Consider the following 22,968-nt stretch of genomic DNA (forward strand, 5'->3'; position numbering starts at 1 on the left):
AGCAGCTGCCTTGTGTGCAATTAGCAGCTTACATAAAGAGAACCAGTACAAATAATCAGAAGACTCTCCTGGAAAGACAGAGGCGAAGAAACTGTAGAAGACAGCTTTATGGACTTCAGAAAATAATTATGCAGGCAGACAAAACTGTTGCAACCTCTTCCTCCTAACCTCAGAAGAAAGCTAGATAAGACTATAGGCAAGGAGACTTGTGCAGAATTATCGCGTTGCACATAAGCAAAGCGCTATGATTTGTTATTAGTAAGACAAAAGAAGAAAGACACTCTCCAGTCCACAGTGAGGAGAAAGAACTGAATTAAAGAAGGTGTCTGTGACTCTCTCAACTCAAGTAGAGAAATGCACATGGGATGGAAAGGAAGATTAATGACACAAAGAGCTCATTAAAATGACAAAAAGCCCCTACTGACTAGAGCAGAAACAAGTTAAGCAGAAAAGAAGAAACACCATTAGTGAGAAAGGCATCAAGGTTGAAGCTGCAAGAAAGAGGCTTTTGGCTGTTAGCAGTGCTCTCGGCAGCTGCAGAGCTGACCGGGAGCACCAGCAGGGCAGAATAAAGGAGAAGCTGGAGAGGCCGGCGTTCTGCCTCAAGTCCCGGCTGCAAGGAACGAAGCAACGGAACTGGCTGTACCCTGGCGAGGGCAGACAGTTCTTGCCCTGTGGCAACAGAACACATTTAACAAAGCAGCTACCCTATTTAGGGGAAAAAAAATCTGAATCCACCATGCCTGTTCAAAAAATAATTGGTAAAAGTCAAAGCACCAGAAGAAGGTAGGCTTCTCAATCAGAACTAAAACAAAAGGAGAAAGAATCTGTGACAGCAACATAATGACAGGCAAAATTTTCTTGGCATTTTGACTAAGTCATAGCAGAGAATAAAAAACTGCATAATGAAAGACCCAGGTATGTCAGTCAGCGCTTCACGCCTTGGAGAGACAGAACAGATGCTACTAACAGAGAAGGAATAACTTCCCCACTAAATAAATAAATAAACAAACAAAATGCCAGCATCCTATTTATATATTTAGCTTCCACTTCTTGAAAACAACGTTCTTGTCATCAGTATCAGGTATGCTTTATCAGGTATGCTTTTTTTTTTTTTTAAACAGAGATGACTTAAAATTGGATGAAGCTATCAAGCAGATGGAAGATTTACGTGGATCATGTACATATGATCATTTACTAAGCAAACAGGATGACACTCAATAGCACTACTAATACACTGAAATATCTGAGGCTGTATCATTGAGTGGTCTGTGTGTGCGTATGTATATACTTGTACAAAAGGAAAAGGAGAGGCTTCCATTAAGTTTAGTTGTTAATGATAAGATGGTAGTTGAAACAGTTGCATCTCTAGAGTAATTGGTAAAATCCCAAAACATAGAATAACTTGCATTTCTCCTCAAAAAAACCCTCTCTCATCGCCTCCCTTTCAAGCCTATTGAAGTATCTAACAATTCCTGGATGTTTAATACTTGGGAGTATTCATAAATAATATTTATACAGTGTGTTAATGTTTTAACCAAGTCAAAGAAGTAGATTCTCAGCTACAGCAAACTGGTACACTGAAGACACTTGCAACATACTAGTTGAGAATCTGTTTAAAATAACTTTGACCTCATTTTCTGAAATATTAATGCCACCGGCCTAGGAAAATTATATGGTCGTGATAGTTTTTACGTAACTTATTTCACAAAACTGCAAGACAGGTCAAATTGCTCGATGCGGATCATCATGAAAGCATGTGAAAATATTTCTAAAAGTCTTAGATACTATTTTAGAGTATATTCCAACCCGTAGCATGTCAGTATACATTAATCTCATTCACGGGAAAGATGCCAGGCTGCAAAAGAGAAGACCAGTATCTTTATTGCCCAGGACTCTCACTGGAGAGAGATTCCAAGGTAGCAGCTTTCATGGACTCTCAAATCTAATCTTTCACTGAAAATATGTAACAAGAGACAGTGAAGTCACATGACGTACTTTCACAAACTTTCATTCACTCTGTGGTAAGTTATATTTAAGGTCTCATTTAAGTCTGTAGCACAGCCCAAGGAAACAGAAACAGCTTCAGGTTTTGCACTTCTGCCCTGAGCCTTTCAGCTGCTTAGGACAAGCTACAGGGCTCACAGACAAATTGTGTCAATAGAGACTCACACATTTCTTTCCTGGAAACAGAATCTATGATGCAGAAGCCAAGATCATGTTTAAGGGAGAAGAAAGAAGCAGCTCTTGTTACAACCTGTAGGACTCTCAGGTCCAGAAGAGATCAACAGCACTCTCTCATAACGCCATTAAAGAAAGCAGCTAACAGCATTACCACTGAAGATGAACCAACTTTCTTCTGAAAGTGCGATTTTAAGTTGTTCATTTTCACAGTATGCTGTGTTTCGAGTTTATGTGCAGTACTCAACTTTGTAAGCATGCACATGTACATAGCTGACACACAGACTTGCAGAACGGCCCTAAAAGAAACAAGTTAGAACAAGTTCAGCATTCATCAGACAAGGCCTAACATGTACTAGTTTTCTCTCCAATTCTGTTGTTTAAACTTTAGATGCGGTATGAATACAACACCAGAGTTCCCTTTAGGTTATGAAAAAGCATATGCTCTGTCATATAGACTACCATCTTCTGCAGTAGGAAGCACATATTGCAGTGGCATATTGTTTTTAAAAATCTTATAAAGAAATTGGAACAGTACTCACTAAGGTTGTGTTGTATTATTTCGCCACACAGGGAGCTTACCTTCTTTTTCATGACCATCTTACTTGTGTTAAAACATTGCATTTCATTATTTTATTACCTTTAATTGCACATAACCCAGAGCTACACTCAAACTGTTCTTTCCTGCTTCTATCACATAGTTGTCGTAAATTTTACTCCATTTCTTTCATGAAGGGGTTAATGCCTTGAAGGGATCTGATGTAATAACAGCTGCTGAAATCCCACAGCAAGAGTCAGAGGTGGCCAGTCCAGCAGTACCGTGCATTAGGAAAAGCTGACAAGTAGTGGTGGGAATGTAAAGCAAATTGATCGTGTAGCCAGTACTTAGAATCGACCAGCATATGAACAGCAAGGACTTTTCTTGGAATTGTGACAAACTTGTATGGCCAGCAACTGGTTTAAATTTTGAAGAGGCTATTTTTGGTTTGTTTGTTTGTTTGTTTGTTTTTCAATGAGAAAGCCAGAACTCCTATAAAAAACGAAGTGTAATTAGGTGCAACACAGTATGCAATAAACACAGTTGTACCACCTCAGATCAAAGTAATGTAAGCTCCGCAATCTTGCTCCACCAGTGGCCAATAGCAAATACATAACGTAAAGCGTAAAAGGGAACATACTCCATTGCTTCTCTACTAGTCTCTCTCATCTGCCATGGATTTGCCACCGTGGGACTCTAAACCAGAGGCAGCATTCCATAGCTTTTTCTTCTACTAACTTGCTTGGTATTTTTTTAAGTCACATTATCTGTAATATCTACAGTGCTCTGTGGTACCAAATTCCACTGCTTAACAACGCTGCCAGTTACCCACCGTGTCCTTTCGCTCTGAGTGTGCCACCGGCTCCTTTCATTTCCGCGTCCCAGGCCCCCTCCCTTTTTAACAGGTAAAGACAGTGAACAACTGTTCTCTATTCGCCCTCCCTATGCCCCTAACAATTTTATCAAATTCTATTGTTTTCCTGCTTTTCCTCAAGCAGCACCTCCCAGCAGAGGAGGCTAAATAGTTCTTCGTGATATGGAGAGAAGTACTTTGAAGTCCCGGTCTCCTCATTTCAAAAGCATATCATACAGAGAAGTGTGATAACTATCATCACACGGCACTGAAGACTCAAAACCAAAGAAAGTTATAAAATGGCATGTTTTCTGTTTTATTCTCTATTTCTGTTCTAATTCTTCACACTTGATTTGCTTTACTGAATGCCACTAAGCATTGAGCTGACATTTTCCAAGAATCGTAACAGCTCTAAGATCATCCTTCTGTAGTATTAACTAGTACAGAGCCCATCACTGGAAATGTATATTAGGTACGTTCTCTCTCCAAGTAATTGCTGTGCATTTAATCAGCACTGAATTTCACGTGCTGTTTTAGTTGGGCACTAATGTGAAGTCCTTTTCCAAAACTGAACAATTAACAGTTTAAACACAGAGAAACCAAGACTTGAAATACACACAGTTTGAGTTTACCTTCTAGGTAAACACAATTCTGCTTCAGGTAAGTATTTTCACCTGGCTTTCAAAGAGGCTGTTTCAAAGTCAGCCTCCAGATGGAAACAGTGATGCACTCGTTAAAACAGCATAACAGTGAGTTCCTAGTCACTCAAATCTTAATAGTTATTTTATCAAAATCAGTAATGTTTTAGCAATCTTTCCAGGATACAAAGCACATTAATCCCCAGTAACAAAACCACATTCATGGTTATAGCAGGTAGTTTCTGAAGACCACGGGAGCAAAATTCGTAAGAAATTTCAACTAACCTTGAGATCACAAGTGGTGTTAAGCAGCAAATTCGAAGGTTTGAGGTCACGATGAAGCACATTGGCTGAATGGATATATTTTAACCCTCTCAGAATCTGGTAAAGGAAATAACAAATGTGGTCGTTGCTGAGGTGTTGAGTCTTTAAGAGCTTGTAAAGATCTGTCTCCATAAGATCTTGCACAATGTATCTGTCAGGCGTCAGATGTAAGGCAGCAAAACAAACGTGGTGTCACGTTAGATATCAACATACAGTACCAGATGAAACTTCTGTAACAATTTTTCTGTCTTGTCTGTTTCACAACAATTATGAACTATGCAGTTGCTTCTTGCTTTACAAGTTTTGAATCAAATCAATCCTGTTACATGATGCAGCCCTTTATAGAATTAAGGGGCATCAGCACATCGTCCTATCAAATTAATGATCACAAACCTCTATTTCTTTATATTAGAGCTTGATTTTTATTGGAATCTTAATACGATCAGATTCTTATCCTGCTTGCCAAGAAATAAAGACTGTTTTTTTAGTTTAATGAGTAATAAGCTTCTGAGATACTTGCTTCCAGCTGTGTAAAAGCATGAAGGTAGAAGATCTGATCATTTCTGATCAGTCTGCCACCTCTCCACTTCAAAATTCAGCTGCTGCTCTCCTTTACTATATATTTATTATGCTACATTGAACAAAACAGTCCTTTGCTTACCAAAATTAAATCCTAATATTTTCAGTCAGATAATTTTTTTTCCCAAGACTGGGATGAACATAAAGAAAAGGGATTTTTTTTTTTCTGCTTTGACAGGAATGAGTTAAGTGAAATTTTCTTCTCCCTTAATTCAATTTGGCTGCAAAACCCTTGGGGTGTAGTTCCATGATCACTTTTCACCAAAATAGGATTTCGTGAAAACACACTACTATTGCCATTCCAGCTGGGCGTTCCCATCCTCTCCTCTGGGTACTGAGATTGGATCACACAACTAGGACATCTTTTTACAGGCAGTGTGCGCTTACGTTAGCCAAAATGGCCACAGAAATGCAGCCTCAGAAGCCCACATAAGACCGACTGAACTCAAATAATATATTGATAATTTATGAAGTGAAAACATTTGACCTAGATTCAACTCAAGTTCTGCCCTCATGCACTTAGGCCTTTTAGTCGGCAGACATCTGCAAAGCCCCACAAAACCAACAGGAACCAATGCACGTGGACTTGGGAAATTAAGCTGGTTGACTCTTAAACTAGGCTTTGTATCTCAGGTAGAGTCTCCCAGCTAAGACTACTTCATACGTTAGATATGCACATGAAGTCACATCTACACAAAGCCAAGTTTCCCATGAAAGAACAATTAGATTAACAAAAAGGCCAGATCTGCATATATTAATCAAGCATGTTTACCTGCCCACGTGCAGTTTCAGACTTTTCACATATGCAGGAAGCACTGCAAAACTGGAGGTTGTGTTTTGCTTTATTTTAACACGCCCCCCGCCCCCCCCCCCCCGACGTATCCATTCTATTCTTTAAGAAAATTTTAGACAATTATAGCAGAGTCTGGCCATTTTATTTTCTCCTCAAAGCAATCAGTTCTAACAACAGCTCTATTAAGAGCAAATATAGTTTTAGGATTAAGCGATTAAACTAAATCATCTCTACAATGTTCAGTTCTTTGCCTTGCAAGACAGACGTTAACATTTTTTTCTTTTCCTGAAAAACAACAAACAAAACTAGTGTTCACCTACATATCAAATCTATCTACATATCTATAAACCTATCAAACACTAGGAACTTCCCTTTCAATTTACAATAACAGAAGGCAACTTTTATTAAAGTTTAGTAAGGAAGAGGATGACAACGAAGAAATAATCAAAACACAGAAGACTGCAACCATCACTGACTACACAGAATAACTTAAAACTTTGAAAGGATACACATCTTTCATTTGTTCAATAGTCGGAGCTCTGATAATATCATTTATTCCAATAATATTCTCATGCCTGAAGCGCAGTAGGATCTTAATCTCTCTCAGAGTTCTCTGGCAGTACGTCTGATGCTCAAAAGGACTGATTTTCTTTATAGCAACTCGAACTTTGTTGACATTATCATAGGCAGAACTAGAAAGGAATTAATAACATTAGTTATTAGGAATACTAAATTCATTCAATTCAGAAAGCAAGAATGTGAATTCAACTGAATACAGGGGCAGTGCGTTTATTTTACATTTATTTTTATCAAATGAAGAGAGGCGACAGCAGCACATATCTTTTGGTTTGATGAACAGACAAAACACTGTGGTACTACCACCAGCCTCTTTGGGTATCTACAAGTCATTAGCTTTCCCAGCTGGCTTAGAATCTGCTGATTCTCGGGTACCTGAACAAAGAAAGTAGCATTCATCTTCTTTATCAGCCTGTGGAACAAACAAGTGTGAGTCTTTTTCTACATGCTGTAATCAAGAAGACGACTGACAGAAAAAGTTCATCTTGAGTTAGCCCATTCACTTTGGGGCGCAGAAAAGCCTTCAGAAAGCATCTTTCAAGCAGCAGTATTCCACATCCTGTGTCTAACTCCTGCAAGGAATTCCAATTGCCACAACCTTTTACTCCTCCGTCGAGCTACACTGTTGGCACCTCCACGAAGAACAGACACGGAAGAACAAAAGGAATGGAGAATTTGTGAAAACACCTTTCCAAGTTCAATACCAAAGAGAACAGAGTTCCAGAAGAGAAAGAATGTATCAGACTACACACATGAAGCGGAAGCAAGCAGCCGTAGGAGGTAATGTGCTGATTGTGACCCGTATCCAACGCCACACTGGCTGCTACATTTACAGTACTGTGATTTCTGAAGTTCGGCGCAGCATTCCTTGCTACACCAATAAAGCAGTCTCAGTACTTCTGTTCAAAATGCCTACGCATTTATGAAGAATATCACAGCCTGAGCCTAGTAAAAAGGCTCAGTAAAACATACATAATTTTCTAAAATTGGGACTCAGGTTATTATTTAGTAAAAATGTTATGAATACTTACAAATTTTAGGATGTTTTGCTTATATGAATGACAAAGCATCTCATTAAAATAATTTCTCTTTGTATTAAAAGTATATGGTAATTTAATTAATTAGAATTTAAATGTGCGTATATGATTCTTGTTCCTTTCAAATTTCTCTTTGCTCACTACTGCATTGTTTGGAAATTAAAAAAATAATCAAGCCTACATTTAAACATTCCTGTTAGCCTCACCTATTTCATGTAAAAAATATAAACATGCTAGCCAAACAGGCTTTACATTCCACCAATTTTCTATAAGGGAGTCCCAGAACATTCTTCGAAACTCTCTTAATTGGCCTTACTCTGCTGAGGTATCCAGGTATTTGGTGACCAGGTAAAGCAGAATGAAATGTGAAAATCCAATTAGAAAAGGAGACCTCAAAGGAATTCAAATGCCTGGCCACGTCAAGGTTCTTCTACCACTAAGCAGATTTACGGTGCAACAAGGCGTTTTTGAGACAGTACTGTTACCACTGTACGCAAAAGTGTTTAACATTTCTCACTTTCATTATTAAAAATGAGACAGAATTTGTGCCACCAGTAAGATCTTCACACAGCTCACGCATACGTAGTGACATCCTTTTTGCATGGTTTTTCTGCAGAATCACTTTGACCTGTCTGCATCTGTTAACTCCGGTCTATAACCACAGACAGACTGCACAATTTATTTGCCTCTAGAAACACTGAACTCAAATGCTCCACGGGGTGCTTTGAAATTCCACATGCCAAGCAAGTATTCATTACAACTATTGCTATTACATATGTATAGATAACACATTAGCAGTTCGTAAGTCTCAAAATAGATAATAACAAAGTGCCATAAGTGGAACTTGGCATAGCCTTCAAGAGCACTTCGTCTACAGTAATTTTCTTAGTTAATCAGTTAATCACCTGCGGTGTTTACAATATACCAGTAAGGTAAGTCACAAGCAGAAAACAAAACTAGAAATAATTCTGAAGCATGAACAACCTGTATTTGGGAAAGAAATGAAAGAATCCTATGAACCATTTTATCGTTATAAACAAGCCTCCTACCTCGTTCTTTGTATTGAGTTAAGCATTTTTTTTTCTCCCACAGTGCAGAATCTTACTTCCTTTCAAAGTACTGGACAGCAGCAACTATGCAGAGCAGAAAGGCAAAATGCCAATATTTACCAATTGATGCTGCTTAAATAAAAGCTCCTAATCTCTTACAATATTTGATAAATCTCTAAGCTACTGCTTTTCAAGCAAAGGCTGGTTATTGATGAAAAAAATGCACCCTTCCTTGTACAGATTCAATGAACTTGAATCCATCAATTAAATATATCAAGATTTCCTCTCTTGTAGCTGTTTCACTTACAGTTCTTGAAGCATTTTCTTAGCAAAAGGTTTATGCTGTTATTTAAAAAAGGACGGGTAATTTTGCTTTCAGATGGCTCAACTATAAAACAGATGATTCAGTGTGGAAAAAAAGCTGACTATTTGCAGTAAAGATGCAATCGATTTCCTCTCCAGCGTACAGTCATTTTTCTCTTCATATCAGAAGATCTCGCCATGCTAATGTAGCTAAGCATGCATTGCTGTTACCACTGCAAAGCCTCAGCTAAGGAGAGCAAAACCGAACTACTACCTAGTTGAAACATTAAAAGGGACACTGGATTCATTTTTGTTGTCACACTTTCTGAAATATGAGCTTTTCCATAACTTGCTTAAACATATGAAAGATTATCTCAATTCCTATGAACAAGAAGCCAATCATACAAGTAGTTAGGTATGCTTGCTTATGCATAATATTTTAAATACCATGCATAATACAGGTATAGAGAATCTGTATTATAAAGTTAACGTCACTTCATATTCTCAGAGTTACAGCCCTCAAAGCAAATACAGCTTTGAATAAACGCTGTGACCTTTAAAAAACAGTGCTTTTTCAATTTGACACATGCTATAGAAAATTGTAAAAGCTACATATTAGACTGAACTTCAGTAGAACTGAAGAGTCATGTGTTTTCTCATGCACATATGCTACAATGAGACACCTATTTGGGCTACGAAACCATATAGCACTACCTATTTCACTACCTAGGAAACACCGTAAACTAAGAAAATTGGGTCCTTTATAGGTCAGACTGAACCATTTCCCAAAGTTTTCCCTGTTCCTCACAATCTCCATCCAATCGCTACCTGCCATCACACCAGATTTACCCACTACTCTCCAGAACTCTGCTGAAGAACTATGCTGCTCATACACAGGGTCCCTTTGTAGTGGTTGCAAATGGAACAACTATAAAAAGTGCAAATCCAAACCCTCGATGCATTAACTCGCTGCAGTTAATATAACAGCTTACTTATCACTTAATGCAGGATTCATCTTGCTTAGCCTTAGCTAGAATTAGAGATCTAATTTTATGACTAATGATCACCTGTGCCCCCCCTACAGTCCAAAACGGAATAGCTCCACACATACATCCCATCGACCACCCAGTGCGTCTTAAATTTAGATTATTTGCATTCTGGAAGTGCTGTCCCAGTGTCCACAGTCTAACCTAGTTGTCTAGACTTTCAGCTTCTACTAAATCTCACAACAACTTATATTTTCACTGAAGCAGTTAACTAGGACTCCTGCTCAAAGCAGGAACCTTCAATTATCTGGACTTTTTTTCCAGAGAAGATAAAAATCTGTAAAGTGGGAATAACAGTTCACATACAACTTTTACAGTGATAATATATAGCTTTTAGTTTCTAATCATTAACCACATATACCAATCACTGCACGTAGAACGTTCCCTTTAACAGTCTTGTGTGTTATTCACATTACAATGAATCTAGTTACTGACACTTTAAATATTCAGAAGGAAGGATTTATTTCCACCCCAATGATGTGCAGCTTCACAAGCTGATGCAACCATTCAGCTGTGAGTGCTATTTATCTGTAATGTGATAAATTTAAATATAGATTTTGCCACTGCCCAACTCGAGTATACACAACATCATTCCTCTTTCAAGCTGTGGTTACTATCCTGTGACAACCTGCAATAGCACCATTATTTAGATACTTTTAAGACACCACGTGAAAATCAATACAAGCCCTAGCAGTTTATGATTCCTAATATTAAGTGTCTTGTAAATATATAATGAAGTTTTGACTAAGTAAAACACCTTGCACAGCTGTTCAGAATAAACAAATGAGCATTTATAACCCAAGAAGTTGTGCCACACAACTTCTAAAGCCAGCGTTTTATCCTGCTACTGCTCCAGTACCAACTTCCTTTTTAAAAAGAAGCCCAGGATGGGGCTGCTTCCAAATGCAACCACCAGAACGTGCACTGCAGTATCTGAGCGGCCCACAGAGAACAGCACGCTAATTGCTAAGATGGACCTCTGACATGTAGCCCCTCTTCCATTAATTCCTTCTCAAGGAAGGAAAGCTTTTCACCAGACAGATCGGGACGAGTGCCAAAGCTTAGCTCCTTCTACCCACAATGGCTGCTGCATGTTCTTCCATCCATTTCTATTCTTCACATGTTTCATTTCGGAGCAGAGCTGGAACAAGTGAGAGCATGCTGCAGCTGCCGGGAGGAAAGGAGCCAGCTCCTGGCAATGGTTACATCCCACAGAGGGCTGTTTCTTCATACAGCCGTTGAAAAACAACTGCCTACTCTGTCGGCACCCCCATCCTCAGTACACTCCTCTGCCACGCCGCCTGAAGGCTCACCCCATCATGGGATATTCTTCCAGCACTTCTAGGATTCTTCACCTTATGGCTGTTTTACAGGCTGCTCTCAGCATATGCGTACACACACACAAAAATACACAATGCTACCGGCAAACATCCTAATTACAGCTCTAAATAAAAGACTGAAGTTTAAAAGGGACGTTTTATCAGTAGCTTTGTGTTGCTGTGGAAACAAGATTCCAAGGGCATATCCAGGGATAAGAATCTTCCTGAAATATTGAATAATTCTGCTTGCAACCAGGAGAGGAAAGACAAAAATAATTCCCAGCAAACAAGCTGATCTATGAAGATCTTCAGTCTTTTCGTTCAGTCTACATTCAGCTCAATGGCAGACATTTCTACAACATGCTGACACTTATCAAGTTACAATGCAAATAGCTTAAACTTATATTAAGACTGCTGTAAGAAAAATAATGCAGTACTATGATATAGTAATAACCAGCAGTACCATAACGGACTGTTCGCTACAATTTCTGGGGGTGGGGGAAGGCAGTGTTATGGGTGCAGATCTGTGGAGGGGACTGTTTGGTTTTTTGTTTGTTTGGGCTTGGTGTGTTTTGGTTTTTTTTTTTTTTATAATCAAATATTAACCCTTTCAGATTCTTCAGAATAATTAGTTTCTGATTCTAGATGACTAAAATACAGGGAGCAGCTACAGCGTATTATTCTTTTACCAAAGAGAAAAGACTGGAAGAAGGATAAAAGTAGTCAAAGACCGTTTCAGATTTGAGGACATCCAGTAATGTGTCATTTTTATACCGCTGAATATATGTTTTGTCTCCAATTGTAAATATCTATAGTTACTAGAAATATGTGTTACTTTGTTCCATTTATTCATAATATTTTTGAACATAAGTAAGTATATTATTCATTACACCTTTTTTATTAGCACTAACTTACAGAATCAGCACTTGGTTTTAAAAGGAACATATGCCTATTCATATTAAGATATCTTTGTCTTGTTTTAACAGACCTCAGCTGATGAAAAGACAGCCCATGTCTCGCTCAGAGTTTTTGGTTTGATTTATTAGCTTTCCGTCGAACAGGTTCTCAATAACGGAACACCTCCCAGGCTTCTCAGCTGTGAATTCAGGAAATAAGCTATAGAAACAAGGGCATCTTAATACGTGTTTACTTTTCTCCCATTAAAGATTCAGTTTTACAGTCTAATTCCTACCACGTAGGAAAGTTAGTAGATCCAAGAAAATGGAGAGCCACCTAAATATTATATTCTTTAAAAACCTCCCAAAAAACCCCAACAACTCAGCCTTGAGGTTCTAGTTGCTCTTCAAGCTACGAAAAGATTATAACAACATCAGCACCACGTACTTTTTCATCCTACTCCGAGGGACAAACATCAAAGTTGTAACTCAGCCCTCTTGCATTATCTGTTGGTATGCTACAGACACTCCCCATTGATTATTAAAAGACAGCGGTACGTATTATCTTCTCAGTCTTTGGGAAACACGCATAAGCACTAATAGCTTATAATGAAAGAAGAGGCCAAAAAACTTGAACTGAAAATTGAGATACTTCAGAGTAAGCTTAGATACAAGAACTACATACCGAATTGCCAAAAGTTCGAGCATTCAAGAAACAGACCTCTCCTCATAGTTATCTGATCGCTGAATTCTCTCTGCTTGAATTTGTCAAGCGTGTTGGAAAACTACCTCAAATTTTAAATTACAGGATAACCTCAGATTTATCTTAAGTCTTGGTTTTGTCGAGAAAAGAAAAAGAATATGCACTGCTGTGACATGCAGCTGCCTGCAGACACCGAAACTCACTGACAATTTCTCCCCATTTTTTTGCATCTCATGCTACAAAAATGGCAGCAGAGGAAGACTGAGCAACAAGAGAACACTAAAATAACTATATAGTAGATGTGACCCAATTTGCAGTAGTATTAATCTGGCTCTACCTGAAAATTCCTAATTGCATGCTATTTGAAAAATTGTGGTTTTGTTTTGTTGTCGTTTGGGGCTTTTTTAAGCAGTTTTTCATTTGTCAGGATTCTAGTATCAGTGGATAGATTATTGCTTTGGGGCTAAGAAAACATGAATCCTTGTTTCTAAACCTTTTATTACGACCCCTCTGCAAAGCAACTGCCATACTTTACAAACTCTTTATGAGTTTATCCATATTCCTAATCCTTTTTTGTCTGTTGCTCATCACAAAGTTATCACTGCTATGGTTTTGTTTTGTATCTTCTGTAATAAAAACAAACAAAACAAAAATAGTTTGTTTAGGTATTTCTTATAAACGTTTGTGTTTTTTTTTTTCTTTTTCAGTAAGGGGGAAAATAAATATAATTTCTAGACCAGTGTCCTTTATTTTATCACAAGTCCATAGCAAGATGCCCAAGTAACCTCTGCAGACTGCTCTATCATGCTTTTAGTTAACCTCTGACGCTTACTGGGTCAAAATGAAACTGCATTACCTTCACCTTTACCACCTACTTTTTCAGTCATCTTTCTCATAACATTGAAAATCAATCCTAATACTAAAGGTTTCTGGCACAATTATGCCAACCCTTACCTTCCATGACAGAAGTGAATAATTACTCATAAGTGATTTTACTCTTTGGCAATTTCTGATCTACTACAGGTTATTGCCCTTCATGCCACAAATTCTTAAGGCACTTTTGTAACCTTCTATAGAAGATTTGTCTTCATATATCTACTCAAATAATTCTAATAGGTTACACAAAGGCACAACTTTCTTTTTCAGAATATTGAAAAGTAAAATCTGATGGAACCTTCCAAGGCATTACAATTTTAAACTATTCACTATGCACATAATAATGACTTAAAAGTTTAATTCCTTAGATCACTTCTAGTATTTTGAAAACAAAGAGCTAGCCGTGCAAAATGGAGTCTGTTAAATAAATTACTTTCGCCAGCTCAGGCAATGCATAATCCCGGGTGTGGCAGACCAGATGATTTGTGTTTTGTTAGCACCTACTAAGCAGAACTATGATGAGCAGCAATTCTAGAACTACACCTTAACATCAGTATTAGAAAAATAGTAGCTATTTCACCCAAGGTTCTGTTTTGTGCTGCTAAAGATGTCATTTAGCTTCATGGTGTTTTGATCAATCTTAGTCATTCGAAAGAAGTGATCACTTCTCTCAATCTCTTCTAATATGTATTTTTCTTTCTATACCTTCAGCTGTGAAGCACTGTGACTTCAAATCATCATATATGCCTACTCTACTCTATGCCACTTTAGTTCAAGTTGGTCTTCAAAAAATAGACAACTCTTACATCTTCGTATTTTGTCTACTTTTTGCCTTCCCACTTATCCTCCCCATTTTAGAGGTTTACAGGTTCTGTGCTCCCAATATTTCCTTTGATAGCATTATGCCAAATTTAACATTTAGGCAAACTGCACTGTTATGCTTAAGGGCCCTTTGGCCATCTGTGAAATAAACTCCTCATTCCAAAAGCACCCATTGCTTTTGATAAGATATTATGATATTAAATATCATTAGCTTTCTTCTCTCTATATAAACTTAAAGACAATTCCTGTGGGAATCCATTTCAGGGTAAAATTGTAAGAGCTCGACAACACCCGAGACAACCTAAGGGCTCAGTCAATTAAAAGGAGTGGTTGTGGTTCACCTTCCTTTTTGTGCCTGACAACCCTGCCCCTTTCTCACTTTTTTGGTTGGAGCGATGGCTTTCTTTGTGACAGTTCAGAGAACTGAGGCAGCTCCAAGTCAAAGCAGCTTACAAACAGGAACAGTAAAGAAGTCTTTACCTGCGTATTCCTATTCCCTTCCTGTGTCAGCACTAGCATTTACAGGGTTTTGCATCAGTGACATCAACTTACCACCTTTAAATTTTATTTTATTTTTTATGACATAACTTTTCAGCTAAATCGGTTTTCCACCACAGCTAACTCTACAGCTCTGTAAGCACCAGCACAAGAGCGGAGGAAGGAATGACACAACCCGGGGCAGGGAAGGAAAGGCTGCCCCTTTAGAAGCAGCACAGCCTGAGATCAGCACAAGTCAGTCACGCAAACCACAGCTGAAGTGTCTAGGCCCGACTGTCAGGAAAGCTAAACCTCCACACATCAGCCAGTGAAGTGCTGACTGCCTCCTCCTGTGCTTATGGCTTCTCAAGAGGCAACAAAAAGCCACCAAGGCAGTGACAGCAGGTCACGTCCATAACCATTGTTACTCCAGAGCCTGGAAAACAACCACCGCCGCCACCCTAGCTGCGAAGCAGGCACTATGAATGTGTGTAGGAAATATTTCCCCTTTCCTAGAGAGAAGAGAGAGCACTACCAGAGAGCTGGCAGTGGTAACTGCATTAAGAAATCCCCCAATGTGGTTTACTCTTTTGTCTAAAAGGTTCTAACTTGACTTATATCCCAAATACTCCTCCCAAAATCAGCTTTAGAAAAAGGGAAAAACACAAGATCCAGACAATTACTACATTTTTCAGTAATTAGCTTATTTAATTGATTCCACACAATATAAATCTTCAGAAGAGATAGCTCATAGTACTTCACTCCAACAGAAAATAAAGAAATAAATCACTGAACAAAATAATTCATGCATACTTAGAAGCAGAGGTTTTCCTAAACCTGTAAACATCAGTGCAAAATGAAAACTATCACAAAGCACTAGAGAAAGCAAGCTCATTGCTACTGCCCGCTCTGCCACGGTTAGTTCAGTATTCCACTTGCAAAACAAAAAACCAAACCACTAGCACCGAGTGTGCATCTCGCCACTATCAGAAGTTACTTCCCTTCAGTATCAACTTACAAGGCATTTTTTGCATGTTTTTTCCATCTTTTTAAAAAGACATGCCAACAGTAAACCCTAGCCCCTCGATATATTAACAGTTTTGTGTTTTGTTCAGACAGGGTATCAGCATTAAGATATACTGGCTACTGTAACTAAAAGGAAGATATTTCACAATTATGAAACACTCTGAAAAATCCAATATAAAAGTCAGCCTGAATGTCATTTGGAGTTCTCTGCACCATCCAAATCCCAATAAATTTGGGCAAATTCCAGACTGAGGAGTATTGATTTGTGGTGCTCAAATGACTTCGAGTCTTACTCAGGACACATCAGCAATATTTGGTGGAGAAAACTGCCTTCCCTCCAAACAAGTGATAAGTAAGGTAGCGCAGTGACAGCTGCTAATTTTAAGGAAAACTGCAAAATGAAGTAATTGCATATTATAAACTGTAAGCCTAATTGCAAGTTGCTGGTACTTAAAACATACCCACAACACAGATGAATTACTTTCTACAATGTAACAAAAACTCTCATTTGCATTCTAATCACGACAGAGTATTTCAGTATTTTATGAAAATTCTCTTAAAATACAAAAAAAGAACTTCCAGGAGAAGAGACTTTCCCTTAATACAACTCAGGTTGTTGTGATTTTAGGTACTGCTAAGCAAGATACATAGTAAAATCACACGCGCAACTCCGCTAAAAACTGGACTGTGGTGGAAGATTCTGCCCAAATCTAACAGAAGAGTATTTCTAGTAAAGCCTCTGTACAAGCCATGTGTGCAGACACAAGTCAGTATTTCACCCACCACTGACGGGCCCGGGAAGGCACACAGCAGCCTTCCGACAGCTCTTCCTTCGGGTGGCCAGGGCAGCAGAAGGCCCGGGTGGAAGCCGGGGCGCAGTCCCTTCCGCCGGGGACGCGAGGCTGCCTCTGCTCGAGCTCTCACCCAGCCACCAGCAGCCCAGCGGAAAGGGGTGGAGACAGGAATGCTCTCCGAAACAGAAACCAACCTACTGCGTGCTGATGGAGTACGAGAAACCTCGTCTTGCCAAAGTATCCACCGGTATCTCCGCAAATAACCCCATCTGAATTAGACATTTATTACTACTTGGATCTTACTCATTTGCCTGGTCAAAGCTGATAATGAAGTAACGCATATTTGGCTTTTAACGCACCTTGCAAAAATATGAGTTTGAAAACAGCTTCTTTATATGCCCAAAAGTCGTAATAAAGCAAAGGAAAATAAGCTCCCTTCTGAAAAGGGGATTAATTCACAAGCAAACAACTCTTCTTAATAACTGGCCTAACAATTAATAGAATCTAGGTTTGACACAGATAAATCACCTGAAACAAACTACACTTTGCTGCATTTCACATATACTATTAACTTAATTTACCCTATAACACAGTAAAAAAAAAAGTTATATTCTAAAATATGTTTATGGCTCCATGTGCTTCATTTGAGTGATTTGGAAATCAAAATTAAATACAATTGAAATCGCTTAATAAAACATTGTGGGGTTTGGGTTTTTCTTTCAGGCATTATTTGAAAAGTTCCTAAAAATACCTCACTTTAAGTGCAAGTAAAAGTATTTTCTAGATTACCAGAACAACATCCAACTTCATCCGTTAGCAGCACCTGCTCACAGCGATGAAGGCTAACCACGGACCAGGCTGCGTTATTAAGTGGTAATCAGCAGGTCAAGGAAAGTGATTACTGTTGTGAGGCCGCATCTGGAACGCTGCATCCAGTCTTCCCCTCTCCCAGTACTGGAGCAAGTCCAGCAGAAAACCATTAGGACGCACAGGGGGCTGAAGGAGATGACATACAAGAAAAAAGCTGAGGAAACTGAAAGCATCTAATTGCTCTTTTAAGTTACATCAAGGGGAATTACAGAGAAAACCGATCCAGACTCTTCTCAGAGGTAAAAAGTACAAAGGACAAGAGGTGACGATTTCAAGTCGCAGCAAGGGAAACTCTCTTGTTTTTAAGGGCAAAAGTTTCACTGGGCAGTTGATTAAACACTAGAACTAGAAGTTGCCCAGAGACGTTGCAGAATCTCCTCCGTCCCTGGAGATTTTGGAAATATTGAGTGGACAGGTTGAGCAACTTGATCTAATTTTGACATCAGCCCTGCTTTGAGTAGGAGGTTGGACTACATGACCTCAGGAAGTCTCTTTCAAACTACATTATTTTGTGAAATATTCCACAGCAAGATGTCATAAAATATTTTTATTAAATATCAAATTGATCAGTTAATTTCATTTCTAGATCACAGCTGAAAGCTATGACAAAGCATCAACATAAAAAGCATTAAAAAATTACTATGTATTAGTTTTCAACTCAAGTTGAGCTGTACACCTACTCAGTTGGTAAGTATAACTCCTCTGTGGGCTGTAGATCCCCACTCCTAAAGAAGGCACTCCTAAAGAAGGCGCTCCCTGAACTACCAGAGCCTGGTGTCCTACAAATACACATTCCTGGTCTCGAGAGTACCAATAAATCCATCCGTGAAACTGGGGCATCTGTCATGTCTCTTTGGGGGAGTCTGACTTCTCATATGTGACCTCCTGATGCAGTCTCTTCCTCAGTGGAGCAGCATATAGGATCTCTTCACTCTAGCAAAATACCTATTTTTAAGAAACTTGCAGAAACTTTGCATCTTTAAGACTTCTACCATCTGTCAAATTTGATGGAAGGCAGGCAACAGGTTCAAGAATCATATGTAGGGTACAGGAGACAGACTGATGCAACCACGTACAGATACTGTGAACATATAAGCCTTATTTCCTTAATAAATCACGCTTAAAAAAAATAACACAAGTTATCTCTGTTTTTGTGGGCTGGACCATGCTACATTAAGAAAATGTGTATTTATTTATAAAATGCAAGTGTCCCTGAGCCACACTCTTCAACTCTTAAGCTAGTATCCCATTACTTTGGGCAGACAGGAAAAGTTGCTACCTCTTACCTTCCATAAATTTTAAAAGACAGCTCCGATAGGAGCAGAGAGCGAGTAGCTGCTGTCCCGTCCCTAATGCCTGCTGCACAGCTTGCCCACCATGGAGGAGAGCAGGAAAAGCAGCTCTAATTGCTCCTTTCGTGTTTCCACGTCAGGTTAAGCAAGTGCTAGAAGTCTGAGTGACTGAAGGGAAATGCTTCCCTCAGCCTTCTCCCCAGAGGGAAGAAGCTGATAACTAGCCACCAATTACATTCCCTAATTCTCTACTCTGATCCTTGCACTAAGGAGGACCTACTAGGGTTGGCTAACGTGTATCAGCTCCCTGCTTTCCTTATCACACAGACAGGAACATGTTAATTACCAGGTATCGACACCCATACCCAACCTGTGCTCCCTAAAAGCCCATATAAACAGGGACACAAATCTCTATACTTGCTCTGTCATTAAAGGGTACTCTCTCCAGATCAATGCAATAGTTAGCAGAAAAAAAATTATAGGCTGTTTCTGATCCTTGCCACTAAGCAGTCCACCCCAGAGGGATGCAAACACTACCTTTTTGTGTTGGAACTGTCTCAAAAGAAAATATTACGCAACCATCAATCCCATCAAGTTTTCTATTTTCGTCTTTTAATATAAATATCTACACCTTGAAGATCATTCTATTCCTCTTTTTTTTTTCCTGTTTTCAGCCTCTTCATGCATATACTTCTCCGATTTCATTTTAAATGACCCATCCTCTAAAAGCACAGCTCTTCTGTGAGACAGGAGAAAGGAGCAGAACTTTGAAAAAACTACTGCCAAATGTTTTAAATATTCTTTTCAGTATTACTTTAACGTTCATCTATTGACTACCTTAACTTCTAATATCACTCTTCCATAGCACATCAGTAACACAAAGATGTCTTTGTAACAACCCCGTCAAACTCAGGCCAAGAAATGCAAGATCTGAGCTTCAAGATTGTTTTCTTCCAACTGCATTCATGTTTATTATTTATATGCAGTTATTTGCAGCAGTGATAATACTTCACATTCACATAAGCCTGATGACAAAAAGGACTTCCAAGAAACAGAATATAAACCAGAACATCCCTATCACATTCCCATTCACCATTTCTTTCCAAAAAGATGACTTGTTTTAACTGTCAAATGATCATCCTTGCCAAACTACCACTGACCAACTGGATAGAGAACAATTTGCACTGGAAATTTAAAGCTCAACACAGTCCTATTTTTATCACTGTTTCAGCATGTTTAAAGTACGGCCTGTTAAGAGGTTGATTTTGGTTGGGTGTTTGGTTCGTTTGGTTTTTTATTTCCCCCAAAAAGAACAACAACAAAAAAAACACAACAAAAAAGCCCCATACATTTGGGAAGGAGGAGAAAAATCTCAAAAACCTTTCACACTTTATTGTGTCTGAAGGGTAGTTCTGAAACTTCAGACTTGGTCTGAAAGTCAGTCCCAGCTGACTCTGAGGTTGATAATCCCCTATCACTGAAAGAAAGGGAAAGTCACATAAAGAACTTCACACCAAAACCCCTCAAAACAACTCTTAAGCAAAAAAAGGGGAAGGAAAAAAAATAAACACAACATTTGCATGTATTTGGATAAATTAATTCAGAGTAACAACCATGACTGTATAACTAAATTGCTCAAAGAAGGTCCTGCAGTCCTGGGAAGTGCTGAGGACTTTGGCTAAAACTTTGCACTGTGGTCACCCCCTAGTTCTACATGCAGGAATGCTGAAAACAAAAAATAGGTTAGAAAGGGACACTGACATGGATATTCACTTATTTACCACTTCACCCCCAGCAACAAAACTTCCGAGTAAGATGCAAACCTGTATCAAAGAATGAACATTTTTGGTGGAGTTTAACTGGAGGACATTAAGATGGAGTTTGCCTGGTAACATGCCTTTTCTGCTTACAAAGCTGAGAAAGTGCAACTACAACACAGCAGTAAATATACTGCTCTGTTAAGTTTATTTTTACTCAAAACCCGATTATGTTAGAAACGACTGCACTAGGGAAAATAGCTGAACGCCTTTAAGGGTTTTCAAATCCAGATGAGAGAACATTCGCGTACAGTCTATTCAGTCAACATCTTCCTCTATTTCCTGGGCTGTTATATTATGTTACGATCAATATTTCTCAAACGTTATTCTCTCTGCTGCAAAATCAAAATGGAAGACCGACCGTAACATCATCATCCTAAGAATACTTCATTTGCCCCTTTATTCAGCAATATAATTAAAAGAATTTTATTGTTTTCGACTCCTTAATCCAGAAATATAAGAATGAGATAAAACAAGGAAAAGAGTGAAAGATTTTAAGAGTTAAGTCACTTGTTTTCCATATAACCAGCCTTACAGTACAATGCACTTGTAAATAACTAGCATCTCCCAAGTCATACACGTTAGCCGTGGGTCTAAAACAAAACCATCAGAGCCTGCTCTGCTTTCCTTCATTAACGTGTACAAATTTAAATGGATTTTGCAGTTGCGGGCAACATCTCCATCTGCACACTCATAGCTTGTCCTCTACTCCGCCCCCCAAGGGAGAAGCTTCTGCAGATCCTCACTGCATTACCCATCAAAGCAAGATAAGAAACACGTAGTATTAAACTGCATAACCTATACCTCCATTGACTGATAACTAGTCTTATTTAATCATAAGAGTGTGTGTATGTTAGGCACTACGAAACATTACAGTTGCTATGGCATTTAACGACAACAAGTGCATCCAACACTTTCCTTATCAAGTATGTAATAGAAACTGAGACTTTGTTCCCTGTCATTTCACACCCAAGGCAGAAGAGCAATAATTATAAATATAAATATAAATAATGGCACAACATACCAAATTTAGTATTTAGCATTAATAATTCTAGAGTAGAAAACACAGGAGCCAAGTGCATATTTCAACCGAACTGGAGATTTGGATTTTTTTGCTAGTAATTTTCTACAGCATTCATAGCAGACACACTGTATCAGAATTAAGTTTGTAAATAAAAGATAACCTTATCTAGTTTTGGAGGGGAAACAGTTTCAGTATAGAACTTAATAACATACCATTTGGAGGGGCAGAAAGCGGCCCCGTTTCCCCTGTATCTGCTCACTAGCACAGTGATGCCAAAAAAGGCCATCAACTGCCATCGTACTGCTTCTTGTAATCTCTGATCTGTGGCGAAATATTTTAGCTTTAACACGTTGTCTGTTAAACAACCGGACTATGCACAGCATACACCCTGGGAGTACTATTCCCAAGTACCTTCCTAAATCAGACTGCAAGTGTAAACCGGTGCAGTTAGTACCGAGATTATCTGCACCGGTTTACTTGCCCTAACTCAGATGATAAAGTACACCGTAACAAAATACAGCTTGTACCATAAGCTACATTAACAAGTTTCGGACTGGGTACATTGCCTTGATTTCTAACACTAAAACAATAACAAGGATATTTTTACACCGTAAACAGGATTTCTGATTTACATTTTGAAGGTTATTCCCACAGCAAAAAAGTAAAGGCCGCAGCTCAAAACTTTGTAAGAGAGGCTCGTCTCCCAGCGAAGTTCAGGCCTAGATGAAAGCTTCCACCCTGAAATGCAGGATGACTTCATCTGAACAGGCCAGCACAATTCAATGACTATATGCAAAAACCTATAGCTATACAAATCTGTAACGTACGGGTGAAGGCTGCAAAGAGCCTTCGCTGAGAAATGCACTAGTTTACAAAAGATTAAGCATCAGAGAGAGAAATTAATGCTGATAAAGCTTGCATGAGGTCATAGCCTGTAAACCTCATTTAGTACCTCTGGTCAAAAAACATGCTGAAGAAACAGAAGCAGCGCTGGGAGAAAGTTGACAGAACAATAAGAAAAAAAGTTTTTCATCTGCATCCCTTAAATTATTTCAGAAGTAAGTTTTTTGTTTTAAAACCTGTTCTACTAACAGAAGACAGAATAAGAAATCCTAAGTCAGGTCACCGAGCACGT

The 22,968-nt window shown here is 38.7% G+C and overlaps 1 protein-coding gene across 1 annotated transcript in view; it reads right to left on the reverse strand.

Moving 5' to 3' along the window:
- Positions 1-22,968, reverse strand: part of MAPK1 (mitogen-activated protein kinase 1) — a 38,514-nt gene that overhangs the window by 14,338 nt on the left and 1,208 nt on the right. The window contains exons 2-3 of the mRNA XM_087754517.1: positions 6,416-6,598; positions 4,496-4,685 (exon numbers count right to left, since the gene is read on the reverse strand). Coding sequence (XP_087610643.1) covers positions 4,496-4,685; positions 6,416-6,598 — 373 coding nt within the window. The remainder of the gene's footprint in view (positions 1-4,495; positions 4,686-6,415; positions 6,599-22,968) is intronic.

The sequence above is a fragment of the Nipponia nippon genome, unplaced genomic scaffold (genome assembly GCF_047370975.1).
Source record: "Nipponia nippon isolate SJK-2023a ecotype South Korea unplaced genomic scaffold, ASM4737097v1 scaffold_18, whole genome shotgun sequence".
NCBI lineage: Eukaryota > Metazoa > Chordata > Aves > Pelecaniformes > Threskiornithidae > Nipponia > Nipponia nippon.